The 22,293-nt window shown below is 36.4% G+C and overlaps 1 protein-coding gene across 4 annotated transcripts; it reads left to right on the top strand.

The window, feature by feature from the left end:
* The first annotated feature begins 1,705 nt into the window (after positions 1–1,705).
* On the top strand, positions 1,706–16,743 carry DRIP2 (DREB2A-interacting protein 2). Of its 4 annotated transcripts, XM_088960363.1 has the most exons (9): positions 1,706–1,979; positions 2,088–2,309; positions 3,806–3,905; positions 7,622–7,955; positions 8,057–8,505; positions 8,611–8,661; positions 14,410–14,482; positions 14,764–14,842; positions 16,193–16,330. In XM_088960363.1, the coding sequence occupies exons 2-8, from the start codon at positions 2,195–2,197 to the stop codon at positions 14,839–14,841; spliced, it is 1,200 nt and encodes a 399-aa protein (XP_088816489.1). In that variant the 5' UTR covers positions 1,706–1,979; positions 2,088–2,194; the 3' UTR covers position 14,842; positions 16,193–16,330. The 4 variants fall into 4 exon arrangements, with proteins under 4 accessions (XP_088816489.1, XP_088816491.1, XP_088816488.1 ...); XM_088960362.1 differs by lacking the exon at positions 14,764–14,842 and having other exon boundaries at positions 1,710–1,979; positions 16,193–16,743; XM_088960365.1 differs by lacking the exons at positions 14,410–14,482; positions 14,764–14,842 and having other exon boundaries at positions 16,193–16,743.
* Positions 16,744–22,293: the final 5,550 nt, after the last annotated feature.

Genomic DNA, 22,293 nt, shown 5'->3' with positions numbered 1-22,293 from the left:
ATACAGTCCCTATACGGGCAAGAGGCGACAATTCAATACAAAAAAAAAAGAGAGATTTAAGATGGTCACTCAGCACCCCTCCAAATATGAATACCCAAGATTATACTTGCATAACTGCATGGTTTTTGTGGTAGCACCCATGGTTTTTCAAACTGGACCAGAAAAACTGAAAACTGGTTCCATTTTACCTCAAAATCGTTATTTTACCAAAAACTGTTGATTTGATCAATAAACCATTGACCCAGGAGGTTGAACCATCCGAACTGTCCAATGGTTTTGCCTTTTTTTACCCTTTTTTTTATTCTTTATCAGAATGAGCCATCCATTTGATTTAAACGACTAGACCATTCAACCTAGGAAACCAGGCCCTGACTGATTCATTATCCGGTTCAGTTTTAAAAAACCTTGGTAGCATCAGTGGGCCTCACGTGCAGTTCTGTAGCCAATCAGGCCAGTGATATAGCTCATTCTCTATTTCTAACCCGCTATATTATATTACAAAAAAAAAATGTTGATTTAATCAGCAACCCATTTTCTCGTATAGTTGAACTGTTGATTTATTTGATCCATTAAATGGGTTGCTAGGTTTTTGCATTATTTTAATTATTTTGGATTTGTATACGATGATGTCATGAGGCCGATCCATTGATCTGAATGGTTAAACCACACTGATCCATTTACCCGGAAGAAAAGTATTTTACCTGGGCGAGGTTCTAAAACATTGTTTTCTTACTTTTCACTTTCTTGTAATTTTGAAACTCTCGATGTGGGTTTTGTTGCAAAATGAAGTAGAAGGTGGGGAGAATTGCAAATACTTCAAATTGAAAAAAGGACAATCTAATGGGCCTCATACAAACAACATGGTTGTTAGTTGTAATAAATCCAACCTAACCCACAACTGCAAGAAGTAAGAACATCGTTTATTTGGAGAAATCAGTGGCATTTTAACATTTAGCCCTGATGTAACTCTCACCGTGTGATTGGAATCATCTAAAGGATCAGACGCTTGATTGGTACATCTCATGGACAGTACTGATTAACCAAAGCCACAAAAAGCGGGCCATCGTCAGTGCCTTCATGCTAATGCAAGCCCTGGACATCAAGTTTTAGATCCCTGTTGACACAAGAAATCCAATGTATCTGATGCCAATCTAGCGATTCTGAAGCATGGATTTAGTTGACACAAAGAAATCCAATGTCTGATCCCTGTGGGCTCCACCGATGCTGATTCCCTCCTGATCAAAGATAAGATCTACGATCACAACCGAACTGTGCACGCTAGCTTTTCATATTTACTCTACGTTTTGACTTTCCATTTCTAACATAAGCGCTTATGCGAAGTGATCGGAATAAGTACGCTCCTTGCTCGCTAATGTGCGCCGTGGACACGTTCGATTCCAATAGCTAGTCGACGTACCGTGCGCGCCGGAATCTCTGAAATCTTATACTTCGCCTCGATGAAATCCAGATAGGTAGATTGTCATAATTTGCTTAGAACCGTTGGATTAGAACATGCTGTTATCATAATTAATGGTTTGTTGAAATCGTTAGATTATTTTTTACCAAAATCCATTCTTAGTTAAAAGATTCTAATCTGACGGTGTTATGGAGAGGAGGACAACTAAGCGGTTCTTTTCAGGTGGACTTCATCACTGACCATGTTGTTGGCTTGTTGTCATCGGGCGGGACCGGAATTCAGAGTGAGAAAATGTGTAGTTTTACGAATCGGCGCATCGCGGCGTACTTTATCCATGAGCCTCTCCTAATAGTTCTCGAACTCGTTGTTTTTCATAAAAAACCTCTCTTGGTCCATGCTCTTTCGTCGAATCTGTTGATTCCGAGCCTCGAACAGATCATCCACCACCCCTTTGTCCAAATCCAACAAAAACCCACGTCGGTTCTTCACAAATAATCCAGACCCATTTGCGAATCACCGCCGAAAATCCGTTTTTTCGTTCACTTTGACGACGGATCGAGAGGTCTCATACATCTCATGAGAGCAAGAAATCAGTTCTTATTTTGCATTATTTTCGTGTCTTCCTCCCTCTTTCTTTCGTGATTTTCATTGTTTGTCGTGCTTAATGCAGTTATGCAGAGGAACATGAACGCAAATCTCATGCCTTGTTGTGTATTGCTACCATGCACCGTGTTGGTACGTCAATAGAGCTGCGCCGAGGGGTTGCGAGGCTTGGGGATGACGAGCCAGGTGGTGAAAGTTCGGAGGGAGACGCTCGCGGCGTGCATGACATGCCCCCTCTGTAATAAGCTGTTGAAGGAAGCTACGACCATATCCGAATGCCTTCATACGTGTAAGTCTTTCAGCTCTGTTTCATTACCTTCTAAATCTTTTTCCTTTCTGTTTATTTTGGCCTGGGCTCTTTGTATTCTGCATTTTCATGATCTCGGCTCATCATACTTTTCGTTTTTTTATGATATGGGTTTTTCATATTCTGCAATTTTGTGATCCGGGCGTTTCATATCTTGCGTTGCTATGATCTCATCTTCCTCTTCTACAAATTTGAGGCTTAACTAGAGAATGAGCATATATCATTAGAAACATTGTTGTTTTCATATTTTGGAATCTTATCTGTTCGGTCCGAGGACGATTATACCGTTAAATTTAAATGAAGTAATTAAGAAGTATTATGATTGCTATCTTTAATTATTGTGACAGATGTACCCGGTTAAAATAATGCGTTTTTAGTTCTCATTAGCTCTTGTCTTTCTAAATTTGCGAGTTGTAATGTAACAAGGAGATAAGACAATTGTGATAACATTTGACCAACCGACAATTGAGCATTAAGAGATTGATGGATTCTTATTTTTTCTTCGTCACTCTTTTCCTTTTCCCCCTTTCTTTCAATATTGTAGATCAACTACATACCTAGGTTCTGGATGGGATCATCACTTGTAAATTACCTGCATTTTTAAGTTCAGTCGTCTTCCCTCCAGTTGGTGTAGTCTAGTTTTCTCAGATAATATGGCTTAAGAACTAAAGAATTCCTCTGACTGGATTATTTCACTAGAGAGGCTTGGAATTGGATCTGATGGTAATGCTGGTGGTGGATAATCTAGTCTTTACTTTCGTATGGATGTATTGTGTGCCTAAGATGCAGCTACATGAGCAATCATGCATTCTTTTGGCTATTTGGATGGTCTTGACATGGCTACAGTTCACAGATATAACTAGAGAAAGGGAACGAGTTCCTCAACATGGTGACTGGTCTAAGTGAAATTTTCTCTTTTCTTTCTCACTAGAAGCTTATAATGGTTGCAGTTTTTCCAAGTTCCTTGTTAGGCTGCTATAGTTGTAGCTCTGTTTTTCCTTTTTATGATGGATTGATTCTAAAGAAAAGAGAGCTCTTATCATCATTTGGTACCAAGCTCTGATTGTTAAAAGGTGATAGTTCTTTTCAATTTCATATGCATTGTTATCCATGAAAAAACAAAAGAAAAACAAAAACAAAATCATATGCTTTTGTTTGTGAACTACTCATTGAAATGCAATTCATCTGAACTTCCATTAATGTCCCAAGTAATCTTATGAGATTTGTTGTGCTAAAGAATTAGTTTCAAGTTTGTTTATATTTCACCTATCTTGGGTTGCTAGTTTCCTTTTCCTTCTGGTCTTTCAGCCTTCAGTACAGGAATGAGGCACATTATGCAGTGTAGTCACTGACAAGAAAACATTAAGACATTAAGTGCTACACTTCTTATAGTGTTGATGTACATTGTACATAGAGTAAGCTTAACATTTAAGATCTACATTTTTGGTAACTCTTTTGTTTTTCATACTTAAAACTAGTTTGCAGAAAGTGCATATATGAGAAGCTTACAGATGAGGAGGTGGATTGCTGTCCAATATGCAACATCGATCTGGGTTGTGTTCCGGTGGAGAAACTCAGGTCAGATTCTTCTTTGGACTTATTCCTATAATTTGTTTCTCTCTTTTCTCACTCTCTTCATGGAATCTACATGCCAGTCAATTCTTCTATGCATATTATGAGTTTATATGCAATACATTGAAGAGGTCATTCTGCCTAAATTTAAAGTTGGAAAACGTGTATAAATTACTAGTTTCCTATGAATATGTGTGATTCTAAGTTTTCTCAAATTCCCTAATGATCATCATCTAAGCTTTATCCTAACTATATGGGGTTGGCCACATTAATCCTGTTTCACCATTTCGTTCAGTTTCATGCCATATCCATTCTTTTATCTTGAGCTCTTAAGTTGTTTCTTACTACTTCAAGTCTTTTTTTGGTAGATCTCACCACTTCAATTCATGTACTTTTTGGTCTGCCCCTAGCCCTTCTAGCCCCTTAAACTTACAGCAGACTGCTTCTTCTTATAGGTGCCATAGTTGGTTTTCTATGCATGTGAACAAACCATCTTAGCCTACTTCTCATTTTATCACCTATTGGAGCTACTCCTAGGTTCCTTTGGTTGACTTTCTCAAATTCCCTAATATGGCAAAATATTGTGTTGCTGATTTTGTTGGGCTTCCCTAATATTATTGGGACTCTCTCTCTCTCTCTCTCTCACTCTCTCTCTCTCTCTCTCTCTCTCTCTCTCTCTCTCTCTCACACACACACACACACACACACACATAAACATTTTCTCTTTTTGGAAAAAGCAACACATTTTCAAAGTCTATGGATCCATGTATTATAAAGACACTGGAACAATGGCCATGCTTCGGCAACCCAGACTCGGTGAAAAACAATCAGAAAATGGCTATCAGCTATCTGCTGATGAACAATAAAGAAAAACAAAAACAACTAGATTTCAGTTAGATCTTGATAAAAAAAAAAAACTTCCAAAATGCCAGTCAATATGCCTTGCTGCCAGCCTGTAAATACACTAGAGCAATGGCTTCCTGAAATGGTCAAGTACCCAGTGTCAGATGGCTGGAAACTTACTTTCTGCTGGTGAACTTATTTAAAAAACTCCCCTTTTCATTGTTATTTTCTTTATTACCAGTTTTTATCAATAACAGAATCAATTTCATTAATTATGAAGGGGAATAATGGGTACAAGAAAAAAAAATGGGAGAAAATAACTCTCTTAGCCCTTCCCAGAGGAAGAAACTATTACAACATAGCTCAAAACAAGCTATCCCTTCCCACCCCTTGTTTAGCAAGAGTGTCAGCAAATACATTGGCATCCCTTCTCACCCATTTGAAGTTCACCTCCATCCCCTGAAAAATCTCAATACTTTTCTCTTTTCAAAGATAATAGTACCACCATTCATCCTCCAACTCTGCTTGAAGCCACTCAATCACAAGCTTCAAGTCACCCTCAATGACAATCTTTCTAATATTCAACTTTTCTTTATTACTATCTTCTTACAAGAAACCATGTTTGCAGTCATATCAATATCCCTGACAAAAAGATTTATCAAAAAAAAATCCCTGACAAAAAGAACAATGTACAGACATCAACAGCAAGAAGATAATTAACAGATTTTAATTATAGTTATTATTTTGTTTATTTCACAATATTATATTTAAAAAACAAAATTACAGGAAAACTCAATTGATATTATAGATCAGACTATCATGATTAATAGATTTGAAACCATGCAAATCGCCTTCTGAACTCACAATTATGTTGCTAAGTTTGGAAACATTGTGGGAACCATAAAACATGTGTTGGTGTTTCATTGATGGGTATATATCAAGAGTCCACATGTTTCATTACATTGTCATCTGAGAAAACGATATGGGAAATTGTCATATTTTAATAGTATGTATAGAAAAAGATAACATACATAATAAAGCATCATGAATAGTTTTTGGATATGCAAATTTACAAATAACCTAGAATTATGATAAAAATAAGAAAGACTAATAAAAAAGAAAAAAAATGAAAGGTAGAAACTGATATGTTTGTGTCTGAGAGTGGCAAAACCTTGGCACCGACAATTGTAAGAATGATGTTTTGAGTCTGAGAATGGCCACTTTGTGCTAAAAGTGGAGGTTGGGTCCAAATTCAGTCCACCCTTCCCAAGACCTTGGATAGCCGGCAGTGACATTAGGTAATGGTTTCTTTAGAAACTGAAGGGAAAACTTGAAGAAAAATAAAATTAGGAACTGAATTATGAACAAGAAAAATAGACCAGGGACTAAAAGAGGAAAAGAGGTTGATGATCAATTATTCTCTTTTTTTTTTTTTTTTTTGTCTCAGGAGTCTTTCTGTGTCTTTTTGATTCTCTTGTTGTAGAGAGAAGTGAGCTTCATGGATCTGTTATGTTTTGGCTGCATTGTCCCATATCTCCTTGGATGTCTTCATCCACAAGAAACTTTGGCTGATATTTGGCTGCATAGGATGAATGAGCCAAGACACGACCATCATGTCTTCTTGAACCCACTTAGGATGCTTAGGGTCCTGAACATTTGGTTCCTTTTCTTTCAATGACCCCTAATGTATATCTTTAGATTCTTCACAGCCTGTGGCCACTGTAGATAATTATACCCATTCAATCTAACAATGGTGATTTGTGATGCAAAGGGGTCACTTGCCACCACCGGGTTTCCAAAAGTATCACCGTCCTGCTTCTGATCCTCTCTCTGTGTCTCCATTAATTACCATATGAATGTTCGACTATAGCCAATAGACAAAATCCCAAAAGAAACTTCTGATGCAGTTAGCAAGGCCTACAAGTTATTCTGAAACCCTTTTGGGTAAAGTAAAAAAAAAGGAAAAATATAATTGCAATCTCCTTAGAGGGACTGGAAATAGTCCTAAGCAGTAAGCACCTTTACCTTTAATCTCCAAAACAGATTCACAGGGACCATCCAAACATCAGAAAAACAAAACTGAGGTGGGCAGAAACGAATTTCCTGTCACGGGTTGATTCCCAGGTTTCACAGAAAACCTCACCTTTTCTCTGGTATTGCCAACTTCTGGAACCCTCTATAAGCTTCATTCTTGAGCAGCAACAACACTACAGTCGGCTGGACTAATACTGCATGAGGGAGAAAAAAATCTACTCTAAACTTGGCTCTAATACCAAGTTCTCAATCTGAGAATGTTTTAGTCTTGGTGACTTATGTGTTTGAAACAGAAAAGATGAGCTTTAATACAGAGAACATTTAAGTCTATAAATGTGTACATATATGTGTGTACTAGTTTAGTGGCAGTGCAAGAGAGAGTGTGATGAAAGATGGTGATAAAAAAATAAATGGAAAAATTTTGTGGTGGTCTATGCTTGTTTAGATGTGAATTTGTGTACATAAACACAAAATGCAACTATGGAAGGAAAAAGTCAGAATAAAAACATTTTGTTATCTTAGTATATAACATTAACTCATTAACATGGGATATACTTTCATTTTCTCTACCAATGAAATATATAGGTTATATGCCTTAATAGAAGTGTTTCATGGACTCTCCAAAATTGACAGAAGTGTCTGTGTTGGACATGTGTCCAGTTCCTGCACTCAAGGGAATCTAGAGGGACAGTTCTCCATATAAGTTTTCATTTTTTTCCTTTCTTCTTTGGTATGCATAAACATCTATTTTATGCTATGATTTCCATCTTTTCCTTAGGACATTCCTGTGTAGCAAAGATAAACATTGCCTTGTATTTATGCTCTTGAATTTTTGTAATCTGCAGGCCTGACCATAATCTGCAGGATGTGAGGGCCAAAATTTTCCCTTTCAAAAGAAGAAAGGTTAAGGCACCTGAAGCTGTGCCTTCTGTTTCATTGCCAGTTAGAAGAAAGGAGAGGTCGCTTTCATCTTTGGTGGTTAGCACCCCTCGAGTATCAACACAGACTGGCTTGACTGGAAGAAGAACAAAAGCTGTTGCAAGAAAGGCTGCTGCTTTACGAGGATCTAGCTTTTCCATTGATGAGCCCATCAAAAAGGAGGAAGACTCACTGGAAGATCGTCCAGGGAGCTCAAGCTCACCTGAGACTCTAAACAAGATAGCTCAAAATAAGAGACAGGTAAGAAGCCAAATAGAAAGTCGTACTTATATGCTCATACTCATCAACTTCTTTGTGTCTAACTACTATACTTTGTGTGTCTAACTACTATACTTCTGTAGAGTTTATCCACCAACGAAGCATCTAACCACAACTCAACTGGTAAAGATACGGAGAATGGTGCTGAGCCATGGGGTGGGAAAGCAGATCTTTGGAAGCCCTTAAATTGCCTTGTTGAAGCTGCAAATAGAACAAAGTCCTTCAAGTTCAATTCACAAAGCTCCGTTACCAAATCAGAGCCAGACTCTGTCACTGACAGTGACATAGCTGTGCCTAAGACAAAGATTAAACAACAGGGCCATAAGTCAAAAGTCCAGGATAACAAAAATGGCACTACCACTGCTCCTCCAGGATCTGGGAAGCCTAGAAAGTTGCATGGGATTGGCCGAAAAAGGGGATCTGCTTCCAGGGATCTAGGCATGTCAGCACAATCTGTGCTTGATGCTGCGAGCTTCAAACGTGATAGAAGAATTGGTCCAATTTGGTTCTCATTAGTGGCTTCTGAAGACCAGTAAGAAACCACCTCAAACTCTGAATTTGAAGGAACCTTTTTCTTTTGGTAATCATACCTTTTGCTTCTACGCTTGTCTTCTGATGACATGATAAATGATTTCAGGGAAGGAGATGCTCCCTTGCCACAGATATCCGCATCTTACTTGAGGATAAAGTGAGTTTCTTTTGTCCCACTATGTTTAATGCAATCACCGTCCGTTATAGCTTTTTAGCTTTCCCTATCTACATTTTGTTTGGCATGTTAAAAAGTTCTTTGCAAGATGCTATTACTTAAAAGTTGCCTTTACTTCAGTTGTTTGTTCAATATGCTCTTATGTGATTGTTAAGATAGTGTCCAATACATGATTCTATGATGCACATTTTCTGTTCTACCTACCTTTTCACTATTTAGTATGGATATAGTGAAATTTCTTCCCTCTTAATTTCTTATTTCTACTGATTTTTCTAATGCTGGTTGGTCTTGGAAATCAGGATTTCCTGACTGAAATTAAATTTAATTGGATTTAATTTAAGGTTTAGGGTTTGAAAGTCTGACATTTTGATATAGAGTAGGCAGTATAATGCAGAAACTGGGTAGATAGGTTTAGAGCTGGAAATAGGTCAAAGAACCTGAACAGAATGTAAGGTAAGGGCAAATACAAGAGGGGAAGACTGATGTGGAGATTTATTAGAGCGACGATACTATGGGCAATTTGGGAAGAAAGGAATTCAAGATTATTTTTGGACAAGGAAAAAAATAAGGAAGACTACTTGATTGAAGTAATAATGGTCAGGGTGGTTCACTGGCTCAGATCTCTTGAATCCTTTTCTTGTGTAACTACGGATGATATTCTGAGAAATTGGAAGGAAGTTGCAAAATCTGCTCCTTATACTCCTGCCACTACTCATTTTTGGTCTCCACCAGAAACAGGATTTATCAAACTTTGATGGTAGTAGCATGGGAAACCCAGGACCATCAGGAGTTGGAGGTGTGTTTAGATTGATAAAAAAAAAAAAAAATTGATGTGTTTAGGGATGACGAGGGGAGAATAATTGCCTTATTTTCAGGCCCGGTGGGAGAGGGAGATTCTCTTGGAGCAGAGGTTTTGGCAATGATGGAAGGAGTTCAAAGGGCAAGATCTTTGAATATGAGGAAATTAGTAGTGGAAGGGGACTCACAATTGGTTTGTAATTGGCTGCAGAGTGTTGAGATGAAGATGTGGGTTTACAACAATGAAAAGAAAAAATTCAGATGGCTAACAAGGAAGATGGAAGTTTCTTTCATCTTGTGCAAGCATAGTGCCAACTCCTTTGCTGATTCTCTAGCAAAACAAGGGGTGGGACAACAAGTTCTGATCTGGGCACAATTGTAAGGGAAGGGTGCATTTAAGGGGAGAGATAAGTTGTTTTATCTCTCACTGTCTTTTCTTTGGTTTTTACTCACTGTACTATATCATTTTTCTAATCTAATGAAATTTCACAGTTATTAATCAAAAAGAAAAAATGTAGGGTAAGGGCAAATAGAGGGGCAGCTGGGTTAGATGGAACTTATTATGAATTTCAAAAGGAATGTTTAAGTGGGTGATTAGGCCTTTATATGGTGGTTCATTTTGTCAAAATTATGGTACTGTTTCAATCATTACCTGCCATGTCATTTATGTCCCTTATTTATTTATTTATTTATTTTTTGATGAATGAAAGTAGTTTTATTAAATCAAATATCAATAATACAATCAGCCTAGGAGGAGGCATGAGATGTTACCCCCCCCCCCCCTAGGGCTGAACCGTATACACCAAAACTGCCCAGGCCTGAGACACAATTACAAAGTAGCCCAAAATAGATCTCCCCTTGACACCCCTTGCTTGGCCAAAGAATCAGCCATTGCATTTTCTGATCTTCTGACCCACTGAAACCTGACAGTCATATTCCTTGTCATCCATTTAACTTTCTTTAACAGATCCCTTATGAACAGGAAGATAATTGAAACAACTACCGGCGCCCACATGATATAGAATTGATGTGGTGTATCGTGGTTGGCCCATTATTATGAGTAGAACTATACATGATTTGGACTTAGCTTGGAAGTTCTATGGAACTGGCAATTCAAAGTGAGGACAAAAAATATGAAAGACAACACTTTCCTGTATGTAGTCATAAACAGTCCTTAAACCAAAACTTTCTTAATCAATAATATCTTTGATCAACACCAACAAATATGAAAGTCCACGCTTTCTGGGAATCAATTGGGGCTGGAGTTTGGCTCTTTGGCTATTTGCATATACTGTGCCTTAGAGATGAATCAATTTGGCTGGGCTTGCTCCAAATCTGGCAGAATTTACTTCAAAGGTTGAAACATATTATTCTTGACTTCATATATTCTGATAGAAAAGGCTTTCTGTGAATCAATCCTTAGGTTTGGAAAATCATCATCATCATCGCACATGCCTTATCCCAACTATATGGGGTTGGCTACAGGAATCCTGTTTTGCCAATCCATTCTATTTAAAGCCATATCCTCTGTTAAATCATTAGTGCTTAAATCATTTCTTATTACTACCCATGTCCTTTTTGGTCTACCCCTAGCCTTTCTAGCCCTTTCAACTTAACAAATCACTTATTCTAACTGATACTATTGACGGTCTTCCATGCACGTGACCAAACCATCTTAGTCTACTTTCTCTCATTTTATCACCTATTGGGGCTACTCCTAGGTTCCTATTAGATGACTTTGTTCATGATCCTATCCTTTCTAGTTTTTCCACTCATCCATCTTAGCTTTTGCATTTCTGCTACACAGATTTTCTGGACATATTTTTTCTTGATTGCCTAAACCTCTGCTCCATACTCTTGGGTTTGGAATCAAAAGCTTGTAGCAATTACCCCCCCCCCCCCAAAAAAAAAAAAAAAAAAAAAAAAAAAGCTATATGGATGTCCTCTCTTAAAATCATATACATGTCTTAGTTATAACATTAATTTGGGTGGTCAGGCCTGAATAAAGTGGAAAGGTTAAATTTTATTAGTAAAGACTCAGATAGAATGCAGAAAAAACGCCTTAAATCATGATAACTGGCACAAGACACTTAAATACTATATGGAAATATTCAATTGACTTGAACTCGCTACTGGAGCTCACATAAATATAAAATTATAAAAATTCCCATACTGCAAAAAAGTAAATAAAATATAGAAATTAACTCATAAGCCTTGTCCCAACTGTTTTTTGATGGCTATCCTATTTCATCATTCTACTCCATTGAAGTCCATTGCAGGAAAAGGTATAAAATTTATCTCAACTTTTGCACCTGCTCGTATTCCATATCACTATAATATTATCTGGACTTGCATAGGATCATTGTTTAGACCCTTTATGTGGTCTTCCTTAAAGTTCAAACCACCATGTATGCTAATTCCCAAGTTAAACACTTCAGCTCACTTGGTTGATCTGGACTTTGTAAAATGGAGGAAATTACTGTCATATGAAATCAAGGCCTTGGACATCTTCAGAGAGGAGAACCAAATGACTGGCCTTCTTGCAAATTTGTGTCAATTTTCTAATGTATATTGTTTGTCTATCCCTCATTCATACTGTACCCAGAAATAAGTTATGGATGTCCATTTTGTAAGGCTGGGGAAAGAGGTTATTGGAGGACCGAAAGAAACATATGGTTGACCATTTAAACTATTATGTAGACTTCAATTGTTTTACCTTTTCCCTATTACTTTTGTCTTCTTCTTTGTTAATATTTTTATATTCTTGCCTAGTCTTATCCTGCCCTGCTTGATTCATGGGGCAGGTAGATTCACGTTGGATTAAGTCATGTCAGGTTGGGTTCTGGTTAAAGCCCAGCCCATACCAAATGTAACCCATTGCCATCCCTAGACCCCAATACCACAAGGACCAAGAGCTAACTCTTCAGTCCACATTCTCCTCAATCGAATGCAATAAATTTGATTTTTACTCCTGTTTTTTTGATGAATGGCTGATAACTTCACTAGAGAAGAAAACTAGTTAATAACCACCACATACTGAGTACAGGGCAACCATACCTACATGTTTTGTTTAGAACCCACTATCCACATGGTAAATTTAGGTATTTTTTTATTTGATTTAGGAGACTTAGGTATGATTTGTAACTTGTAACCTGCTTCATCTGAAAGAATGTGGCACAGACTAATGTATTGAAATCCTCTTTAATATATTTATCTTAGATGAGGAGAAATACAAAGAAAGAAAGAAATAGCACAGCAACCAGTTACCCATCAAGAATAATGCTGCAGTATGGATATGACTTTACCGTCGCTTCTCTGGAGAATGAGTCAACCATATTGTTGATCATTCTTGGTAAACAAGACAATGAGATGTGCAAAAAAGTAGCCTAGGAATTTATTGAATTTCATAATTCTCTGGATGATTACAAATCACTTGGGCCTAACCTAACTAATACTATTCCATTTCTAGAGTCACTCCATCTATTTCCTGCCATTCATAGATCTCCTACAGCTAAACAACTTCCCTGTAATCCCATTTTCCCTCTTAAGATTGCTTGTTTGGCTTTCATCCATTTTACTCCTATTGGAGTATCTACCTTCTTGTTTTCGTCCATGGTTTCCCCACTACTGCCATCCACACCTGTTAGTATATGAAACATACTAATGTGATAGAAGGTAAATTAGGTGGATATATCATATAACTGAGTAAACATGGACTGTTTCACGAGCCACTTTCTTTCTTACAATAATTGAAGGAACTTTGTAAATGTAAAAACAAAGAATAAAAAAAATACCCCTACATTCCAAAGAGTTAGACCACAAGGTAGAAGTACTCCATTAGCTGACAACATGGTTCAAAGTATCGATACACCTGATATATACATTCATGCAGTGTTTTAAAGCAACAAAACTTTTTTTTTTTAGTTTTTTTCCTCAGATTTGGTCAGGGGGTCAGTCTTAGGCCTGCCTACCCCCCTGAAAATAGTCAAAACCCCAAAAGCCTAGTATGTCAGGGGGTCAGTCTTTCCTGCCTCTTCATAATCACATGTCAAAAGGTTCCTTAGGTTTGCTGTTGGAAAATGGTATGCAGAGGCAAGATCTCAGAAGCTATTTTGCAAGCATCCATCTAGCCACAGATTTCCCATTATTGTTTTCATTTTGTAATTTTCCCATGCTTTCTTTGGAGATAACACTTCCCATCATATACTTCTTTAATTTGGATCATCTATTTATTTTTTATTCTTTCCTTTTTTAGAAAGAGTAATTTTATTTTTTATTCATCTTCTTGATTTATATCAATCTGGAAATAGATCACGAGGTCCTCATCTTGTTCAGTTTGAGCCTTAGCTTTAATGTAACTACCAAATAGGGTGGGTAGAAAACAAAAGGAAGGTTCCTTAATAATGCTTATGGTGCGAAACTGCGAAAGAAGTGAGGATTCCCTAATTACCATTACAACATCTTTAATCACTGAGCTATTTCATTAAAACACAAGAATGGAAAATGCAGAGAAGTTTCCAAAGGATGTTCTTTCTTTTTGTCCTATAAGCTCTTTTTCTTCAAATCTCTGACTGAACATAAGGCTGTGTTTGGTAAGAGTTCAAATGCTGAACCAAACGAGCTTGCATTCCAGTTCAGTTTTGCAGGCATTTGGTAAGAATATGTTCTTGTACTGAAAATGACAGTAAAATTGCATTTTTTCCCTGACATGTTTGCATTCAAAATGAGAGCATAGTTTGCTTCCAAAAAATGGAAGCAAACTTTTGCACTCAAAGCTGGTCAATGTAAACAAGGTAGATTCTGGTCTTGAAATTTGTCTGTACCCATAAACTTTGTCTATCTAAAAGGTGAAGTAATGAATAAAGTTGCCATTGAATTGTGTTCTCTTTTTTTTTCTGAGTTTTTCGTGTTGATTTGTTTTCTTTGTCATAGGGATGGCAATGTGCCTGTTTCATTTATACAGAAGTACCTCATGAAGAAACTTGATCTTACTAGTGAAGATGAGGTGAGTTCATTATTATTCCTTCACAGAAAGCAGATCAATGTTCCTTTACAAAAAGCATCAAGAGGCAAGTAGTTGTCTGCTGATTTCCTCCAAAATGGAAATGTAGGAGACAAATCATCCAGCAACATGCTGGTTACATCCCTTTAGTTTGTTTTTAAAAGTCATTCTTTTACAACATTGCCTGATGTAGGACCAGTTCAATTCTAGTCCTTAGAGAATGTTGAATGGTCATCTTTGATCAGAAATTTATGGCTGCTGATGTCTGTAATGGCTTCTTGAAGGAACAAAAAAGAAAAGATGAACAGAAAGAAGAGAGAAAATACCAGGAATCACTCATGGGGTGCCTAGAATCACTCTAGGGTATGAGAACCACTCACCATAATTAGCATAAGCTGAAGAAAACTCCATAAACTTCATTGCTCTTTGTGTAAAATGTCCACACATATTTATAGACTCTAAACTCATAATAATCCTAGGAGTCAATCTCTTAGACTCAATAATCCTAGTAGGACTCAAACTAAGCTGTCATATCCTATTTCAATTCAAAGAAGACTCAATAACTCTGCTCCTACTTATGCAATGACTCTGAAATTTTTAACATAAACAAACTATAAATGGACAACCAAACCCTATTATTTGACCCTACAGAAAAATTGTAAAATGGCAAAGTTACCCCTGGTGTCCAAAAATACAGAAATATATAAAATTTCTCAAAATTCCAATTTTGACTATTCAGCTCCTTGCAAATAGGGCAACCAACTTAGTTTTGGTTGAGATGCCATCAGTTGCAGGCACTGAGAAACTAAGCAGAATGTTTCCTTTGTGGTCTCCAACAATTACTATTCTTGAAGCTCCTCAGTCCCGACAGCAACTATTGAAGTTTAATTTCTTTATCTCTGCCTCAGGCACTGCCCAAACAGTGGCAAACCACTGCTTATCTGGTGCATTGTCACATGATTTTTGTCCTTTTGGTATGTAACATTGGGATTGGTAAAGAAAATAGTTAAATGATAACACTTTCTGTTGAAATTCTAAACTCCAACTAACTTGTATGCATTGACTTGCAAGAGTAATTATTAATTTGGTCTGTTTGATTGTAAAATTTGGGAAACAGCTATTGACAAGTGGAACAGAGAATATTTCTTGGGTTTTTATGTTACCTCCTCAACAACCTGAGGCGGGAAGTTATCCTATGTAATTGAAATGGAAAGTTTGAGAGACTTAATTGTCAAGTGGAATGGAGAACTACATTTCTTGGATTTTATGTTAACCTCCCCAATACAAGGCAGGAAGCTCTCTGTGGTAGGATCAGAAAACGAAAAAAGAATTAAAAAAAAAAAACAAAATCCACACCGGACCTTTAAAACCTGGATTGTTTTTTTGCTGACCCATATGATTTTATATTAAATTTGACAGTTTATAGTAGACATGGTATTCTTCTAGAAAATTATTATTTAACTTTCTAGATTACTATTTATAGTAATTCCACTAATTACTATTTATAGTACAATCATGGTTTAGGGGTTAATTGCTCTAAAGAGTATTATGTTAGATCATTTCCCATGACTTTTGTCAAAGATGTCTGCTAGTGTTCCTTTATCTTTACAAAAGTTTGGCCATGGATTCATGCATACCAGAAGGGATTGTTTATCTTGGTCATTTTGTATATGCATGTGAGAGTTGTGATTGTTTTGGTTGGTTGTCTTACAGATTGAGATCAGTTGCCGGAGTCAGCCAGTGGACCCTACATTGCAACTGCATGAGTTGGTAGAGTTGTGGCGACGGACAGGAGGTACATCACAAAGAGTGACAGCAACCGTTGGCACTTCAGCCAAAGATTTCGTGATGGTGTTGGCCTATGCTCGGAGGGTGCAGCCCTCTTGACAGTTGACAGCCTCCCTTCCTTCCCTCCCTCCCGCATTATTCTTCAACCCCACATTCAATAATCTGTATGGCCTTTCTGGATACTGTGAGTTGCCTGAGTCCAGTTGGGTCTGATCAAGGACGTGTCTTAGCATATTAGCATGGGCTTGAATGGGTTTTACAGTTCATTCATGCGTTCATTACCCACATGCCATGCACAACGTGTCATCATCTGTTATATATATATATATATATATATGTTGTCATAACCTTCTATTCATGTTCTTAATTACTGTTTTCCAGTTCTTTCCTTATTCTATGAGTCTGTAGCAAAAAATGAATTATTGTTGACATAAATGGTAATTTACAGAGTTGTTCATGCATTTGAATATTTTATTGACCAAGTTTTTCTCTTCCTTTATCCTTTGGTCATGCTTTGTGCAACCGAATTATCCTATCCTATTGGGCTCCGTTAAGGTTAGCTAGGAAGAAGGATTTCTGCAGAATCACAATGGGCGGATAGCCGGATACTCTCCCCTGCTTGCTTTTCTTGTTGCTTGTTGGACTTGGAATGATCCTCCCGCCTTTTTAAAAGCCCTCAGATGGTTGGTGGTGCTTATTATGCATTTTCCACAACGTTTGTTTTTCTTTTACAAACTTGGGCTCCACAAAAAAGATGATTTGACATCCAAATTTCCGTAATTTTCTTTCGGCGTTTTTATCTATTTTTATATATTTATTACCTATTTATGATGTAACATGTTGACAACCCATCGGACTTTGATGGTTTAACTGTTCTGTTATGGAAGGGCGGGCAATTACAAATTTATAATCAAAGATTATGGATTAGCAATATGGACAAAAACTTTTCTTTTATGACCCTTGAATTTTCAAAATCCTTTGCGTGTTCCAATCAGTTTGCATGTGATGTATGGGATTTGTTAAATTAAAGATAAATAATAGAAATATGTAAGAGTATACAAATATGTTATATAATAATTAATAATTATTTTTATTTTATATATTTTTTAATAATTTTTTTATAATATAAAAATAGTAATAATTAATTTTAAAGAGAGTTGTTTACCAAATTTAGGGATGACAATTTTTCTCATTTTTGTGATTCCCGTGGGGGTTTGTTTCGAATGGGGTAAGGATGGGGATAATTTCCTCCTAAAGTGTTTTAAATCGAAAATAAATATGCATAAAAAGAGTCAAAATTGCAAAATGACAGGTTTGTCGGCCGTTTTTTCGCACCATCAATCGTCTTCGGTGGACCTGCAACTAAGTTTGCCATCCCATGCGTCTATTGTGTTCAAATAGGAGGGAAAAACCCTCATGTGGGGGTAAAACTGGCATTGAAAAATGTTTAGGGACTGAATCGTCCCATTCGATTTGAAAAAGCACTTCTCCAAGAAGTGTTGAAAAAAAAAGCTCATTTCACTTTTTTTTATAAGTAATTCTTTTTAAAAAAGTACTTGATTATTTTTTTACCAAATACACATAAGTACTTCTTTACCACTTAGTGTCTGGTCCCAACACTTAAAATAATTACTTGTTAAAACAAGTGCTTATTCTAAGTGAAATTAAACAGGGCTTGAGAATTGTGTGTGTGTGTGTGTGTGTGCGAGAGAGAGAGGTTACCATTGGATGTGGCTCCAGCCAAGGTTCAAAAAATCGTTACATACTGGCCCGTATCGACCGATGCGTATTGTATCAGGTCCTTCTCAATATGCCCTACAGGGGTTGTATCGGGTCAGGGCCTATTTCAAAGGGTAGCCAGGACTTAAACTGGCACATCTGAACCAAAATCGAAAAAAAAAAAAAGTAAAAATGCATCAACAGGTAAGTGTTTTCATTCATGTTTAACGATGGGTGTTTCTAGGAAGACGATGGACTCTCTTATGGTTTTTAAAATTTTTCATCAGTTGGGTTTTATTTTGAAGATTTGAGAAATAATGGAGGGCAAATTAGACATTTCATTTTTTTCATTAATATTTAATAGTGATGTCTATTGTTAGAGTTGTAAGTTGAGTCGTGCTGCCCGTGGCCTAACATGACCCAACATGATAGCACGCGGACCATGTTGGGCTTACGTTTCCAAGCCCATGGGCTGGCATGGCACGGCCCAACACAGTTCATGGGCCCATAGTAGGCCAAGCATGACCTGTTCATAAAAATTAGTCGTTGGGACCCCCAATGGCTAGTTTTTGCTTTTTATTGGGGGGAGGGGGGGCAGGTATTAAACAACTAGTTATGGGGTATTTATATATTTTGGCTTTGGGGAGATAAAATGACAATAATGTCCCTAACAGCTATATAATAACTAGTTTGAGGGCATTTTGGTAAAGTGGTAATTGGCTTTATAATGACCACAATACCCCTCCCAACAACTAAAAAATGACTAGTTTTTTAAGATATTTTGGGCAATTAAATTATTTCCAATTCTCATGCTCTCTCATACTCTCATATACCTACTCTTATACTCTCTCTGCTATCTAATTCTCAATTTTATTCAAGTTTCAACAAGAAGAAGGCTTGCTCAAGTATCTCAAGTTAGCAATTTGGGAAGCTTAAAGGCTTTAACCGTTGAAATCAAGTTGAGACTTTGAATCAACAGTCCAGGTAAATTGCAATTATATTAATTTTTATTTTTTATAATTAAAAAAATGTTCTATTCCTCTTGAAACCAATTTCCCAACATGTTCAATGTTGATGATATTCAGTCACAATATGATAGTGTTAACATCAATATGAATGCTACTGATATTGTCAGAATTCCCACTCCTAGTACTGCTACTAGGGGAAAGAAAAAGAAGGGCACTAAGTTGACTAGCCCGGTCTAGGAAATATTTACCATAGAAGAGGTTGAGGGTAAGGGAAAAAGAGTTATTTATCGTAAATGTAGGAGTGACTTTAGTTATATTAGCAAGGGTGGTACTAGCCGCTTAGGCAAACATATTCTTAGTCATTAAAAGAAGAATGAGGAAGAGGAGGAGGATGAGGAGGGAAACAATCATATAAACACAAATTGGGCATGAGTGGTTGGCTATGATTATATTCACTCGCTTTTTAGGACTATGGGTGGTTGGCTATGACTATATTCACTCCTCTAGTTAAAAACAAAATCATATGTGTGACTTTGACCCACTATTATTAAAAGTATGCTCACTGTGTGGGCTATTCCTTAATCACCGGGGGCTAGAATTATAGGGGTTCCCTCAATGGCAGGGCCTCACTACAACTACGACTACATGACAACAACCTGAAATATAGATATATACTAGTAGGGACCCGTGCAATACATGGGAAAATCTGAAAGATTTAATAATTTTATTTTTCAGTTAATGTTGATTTATAAAAAAATAATTATTGTTAATTGAATATGAACAAATATTTTTTTAATAAGTTTAGTTTTGTTAATAATTTTTATTCTTTTTTATTATTTTTAAAGGAAATTTTGATTCTTTAAATAAATAAAAATAATTATAAAAGCTAATATTTTTATTAATTCCACTAATAATTAACAATTATATAGGAATGACAACGGGGTGGGTTCAGGGCAGGGCACCCCATCCCTTTCCCTACCCCATAGTCAAGACACTCTACCCCATCCCCACCTCGTCCCCAGTGTCACACAGGTTCAGGGCAAGGTAACCACTTCTCAATGCCAAGCGAATTCAGGGGCAAGGCACCCCACTCCTCATCAAGGATGGAAAATCCTTGAATTTACTTGCCCTGTCCCCAGTATTGGGCAGGTTCAAGTAGAGGTGTAAATTGGGTCATGTTGGGTCGGAAAGACACGACCCGCATGTGGTCCGCACAAAGTATGAGTTGTGTTGTGCTGGCCCACAAGGCATCGCGGGTTGTGCCTCCCTTCTTTAGGATAATTTGGGGAGTCGGTTCAGCACGACCCACGGCCCGAGTCCGCACGGGCCTATGCTGTGCCGTGGGTAGGACTGGTCCATGAGTTGGGCCTTGGGCCAGGCCAGGCCATGCCGCACACCAAGCCAAGCTCAAGGCAAGGCACCCACTCCCCGTCCAAGGTTTTTAAAATTGCACTGGATAGGAAACCTTTTTGGGGTCAAACGAGCTAACTATTTGGTCCGAACAGATAACCCCGCTCTGATAAAAATAAAATAAAAATAAAAAATTAGACAAACAAAAATGGCCAAAAATTGTTGTCCAGGTTGATGGTTCAACCGCCAAGTCAACAGTTCGCTAACCAAAGAAACAATTTTTGGACAAAAAGCGTTTTTGAGGTGAAATGGTGCCCGGTTCTCAATTTTTTCGGTCTAATCGTCTAGTTTTGAAAACACTATCCCCATCAACCCAATATTCAATTTGATGGTAGAAATGATCAAAATGATATATTGAGTATGAACCACATGGTAAATTTCTAAAAGTACACTAAATTGTCTTTAATATTCAAAAATGTAATTTTATGAAAATTTTGGAAAATTTATTGTGCTTTTGTAATTTTAAAATTTTATTCAAATTTATTTAAATTTTTATTAAATAATTTATTTTCTTTTTAAATGGTTTACTTACAGAATTATACTAATTTATATTATAATTTCTATATAAACTAACCAATAATTTCCTTTTTCCAATATTATACTAATTTATCTTAATAATTTATGTAATTATTTGTTCAAATTATAGTTTTCCATTTCCCATAGTCATTTATCTTTAATAATTTACAATGAAAATTACATAATTTTTCAATGGTTTTCCAAAATCTATCAAATGTAATAAATTTTCCTAAAATTTCGAAAATATTCTAATAATTTTCAATAATTATTTAATGCATTTTAAATAAACTTTCAAATAATTTATATCTTTTAATTTCAAAAATGTTATTTTATAAAAATGTAGTTTTATGAAAATTTTTGAAAATTTTTTACATTTGTGTAACTATGGGGATTTATTGAAATTTTTTAAATTGTTATTAAATATATATTTTTATTTGGTATTTGCTAACAAAATTACACTAATTTATCTTTTATTTTTCAATATAAATTAATTAATAATTTCGTTTTCTAGCATTATTATAGTTTGTTCCCCCATTTGTATTTGGTTGTTAATTATAATAATAACAATAACTAAAATTTTATACTTTTTGATAATTGTTAAATATAATTCTCAATTTTATAGAAATTAGTTAAAGTGTTTTCAATTTCTATAAAATGTTGTTAATGAGTTAATTAATAACAATATTTATTAATTTTTACTAATTTACTAACCGTACTAATAAGAATATTTAATTTTTGGTAATTTACTAACCGTATTTATTAACTTTTGGTAATAAAACTATTTAATACTCATTGGATATAGGTGAGATTAAATGTTAACCGTATTTAACTATTTATTAACTAATATGAATGTTTTAAATGAGAGAGATTGGATATAGATTGGGGGGATGCATTTTAGGAATTAATTATGGAGTGGGGCAATGTGATACTTTCCTATTGGTTTAAATGAGATACCTTAGGAGAGGGATTATAGGATATTTTTAGGTAGTTGGGTGTAGGGATGGCAATTTTTCCCATTTCCCCGATCCCCGTGGGGACCTACCCCGAATGGCGCGGGGATGGGGATGATTTCCCCCCGTGGGGACCTGCCTCGAATGGGGCGGGGATGGGGATGATTTCCCCCCGTGGGGACCTGCCTCGAATGGGGCGGGGATGGGGATGATTTCCCCCCGTGGGGATGGGGATGGGGAAATTTTCATCCCCGTTAGTGGGGATGGGGAGAGCACGCCTCGCGAGGAGCCCGATCCCCGCCCATGGGATGCCCACTAATATATATGTATATATGTATGTATATGTTATATATGTACACATACGTCTATATATTAATGTTTTAAAAATATGGTTGAATATGTTTGAATCTTTTTTAGTAGATTGTAAATTTTAATTATTTTATTTTTATTTTTTAAATAAAAT

This window comes from Nelumbo lutea, chromosome 1 (genome assembly GCF_056320005.1).
Source record: "Nelumbo lutea isolate HS-2025 chromosome 1, American lotus-T2T, whole genome shotgun sequence".
In the NCBI taxonomy this organism is placed as follows: Eukaryota; Viridiplantae; Streptophyta; class Magnoliopsida; order Proteales; family Nelumbonaceae; genus Nelumbo; species Nelumbo lutea.
This window is presented reverse-complemented; position numbering and strand designations above follow the sequence as displayed.

Excerpts from the sequence above, each read along its gene's own strand:
- DRIP2 (XM_088960362.1), top strand. The coding sequence starts at position 2,195 with ATGACGAGCCAGGTGGTGAAAGTTCGGAGGGAGACGCTCGCGGCGTGC. Across the intron at positions 2,310-3,805 it reads ATCCGAATGCCTTCATACGT|TTTGCAGAAAGTGCATATAT; the intron begins GTAAGTCTTTCA and ends ACTTAAAACTAG. Across the intron at positions 7,956-8,056 it reads TAGCTCAAAATAAGAGACAG|AGTTTATCCACCAACGAAGC; the intron begins GTAAGAAGCCAA and ends ATACTTCTGTAG.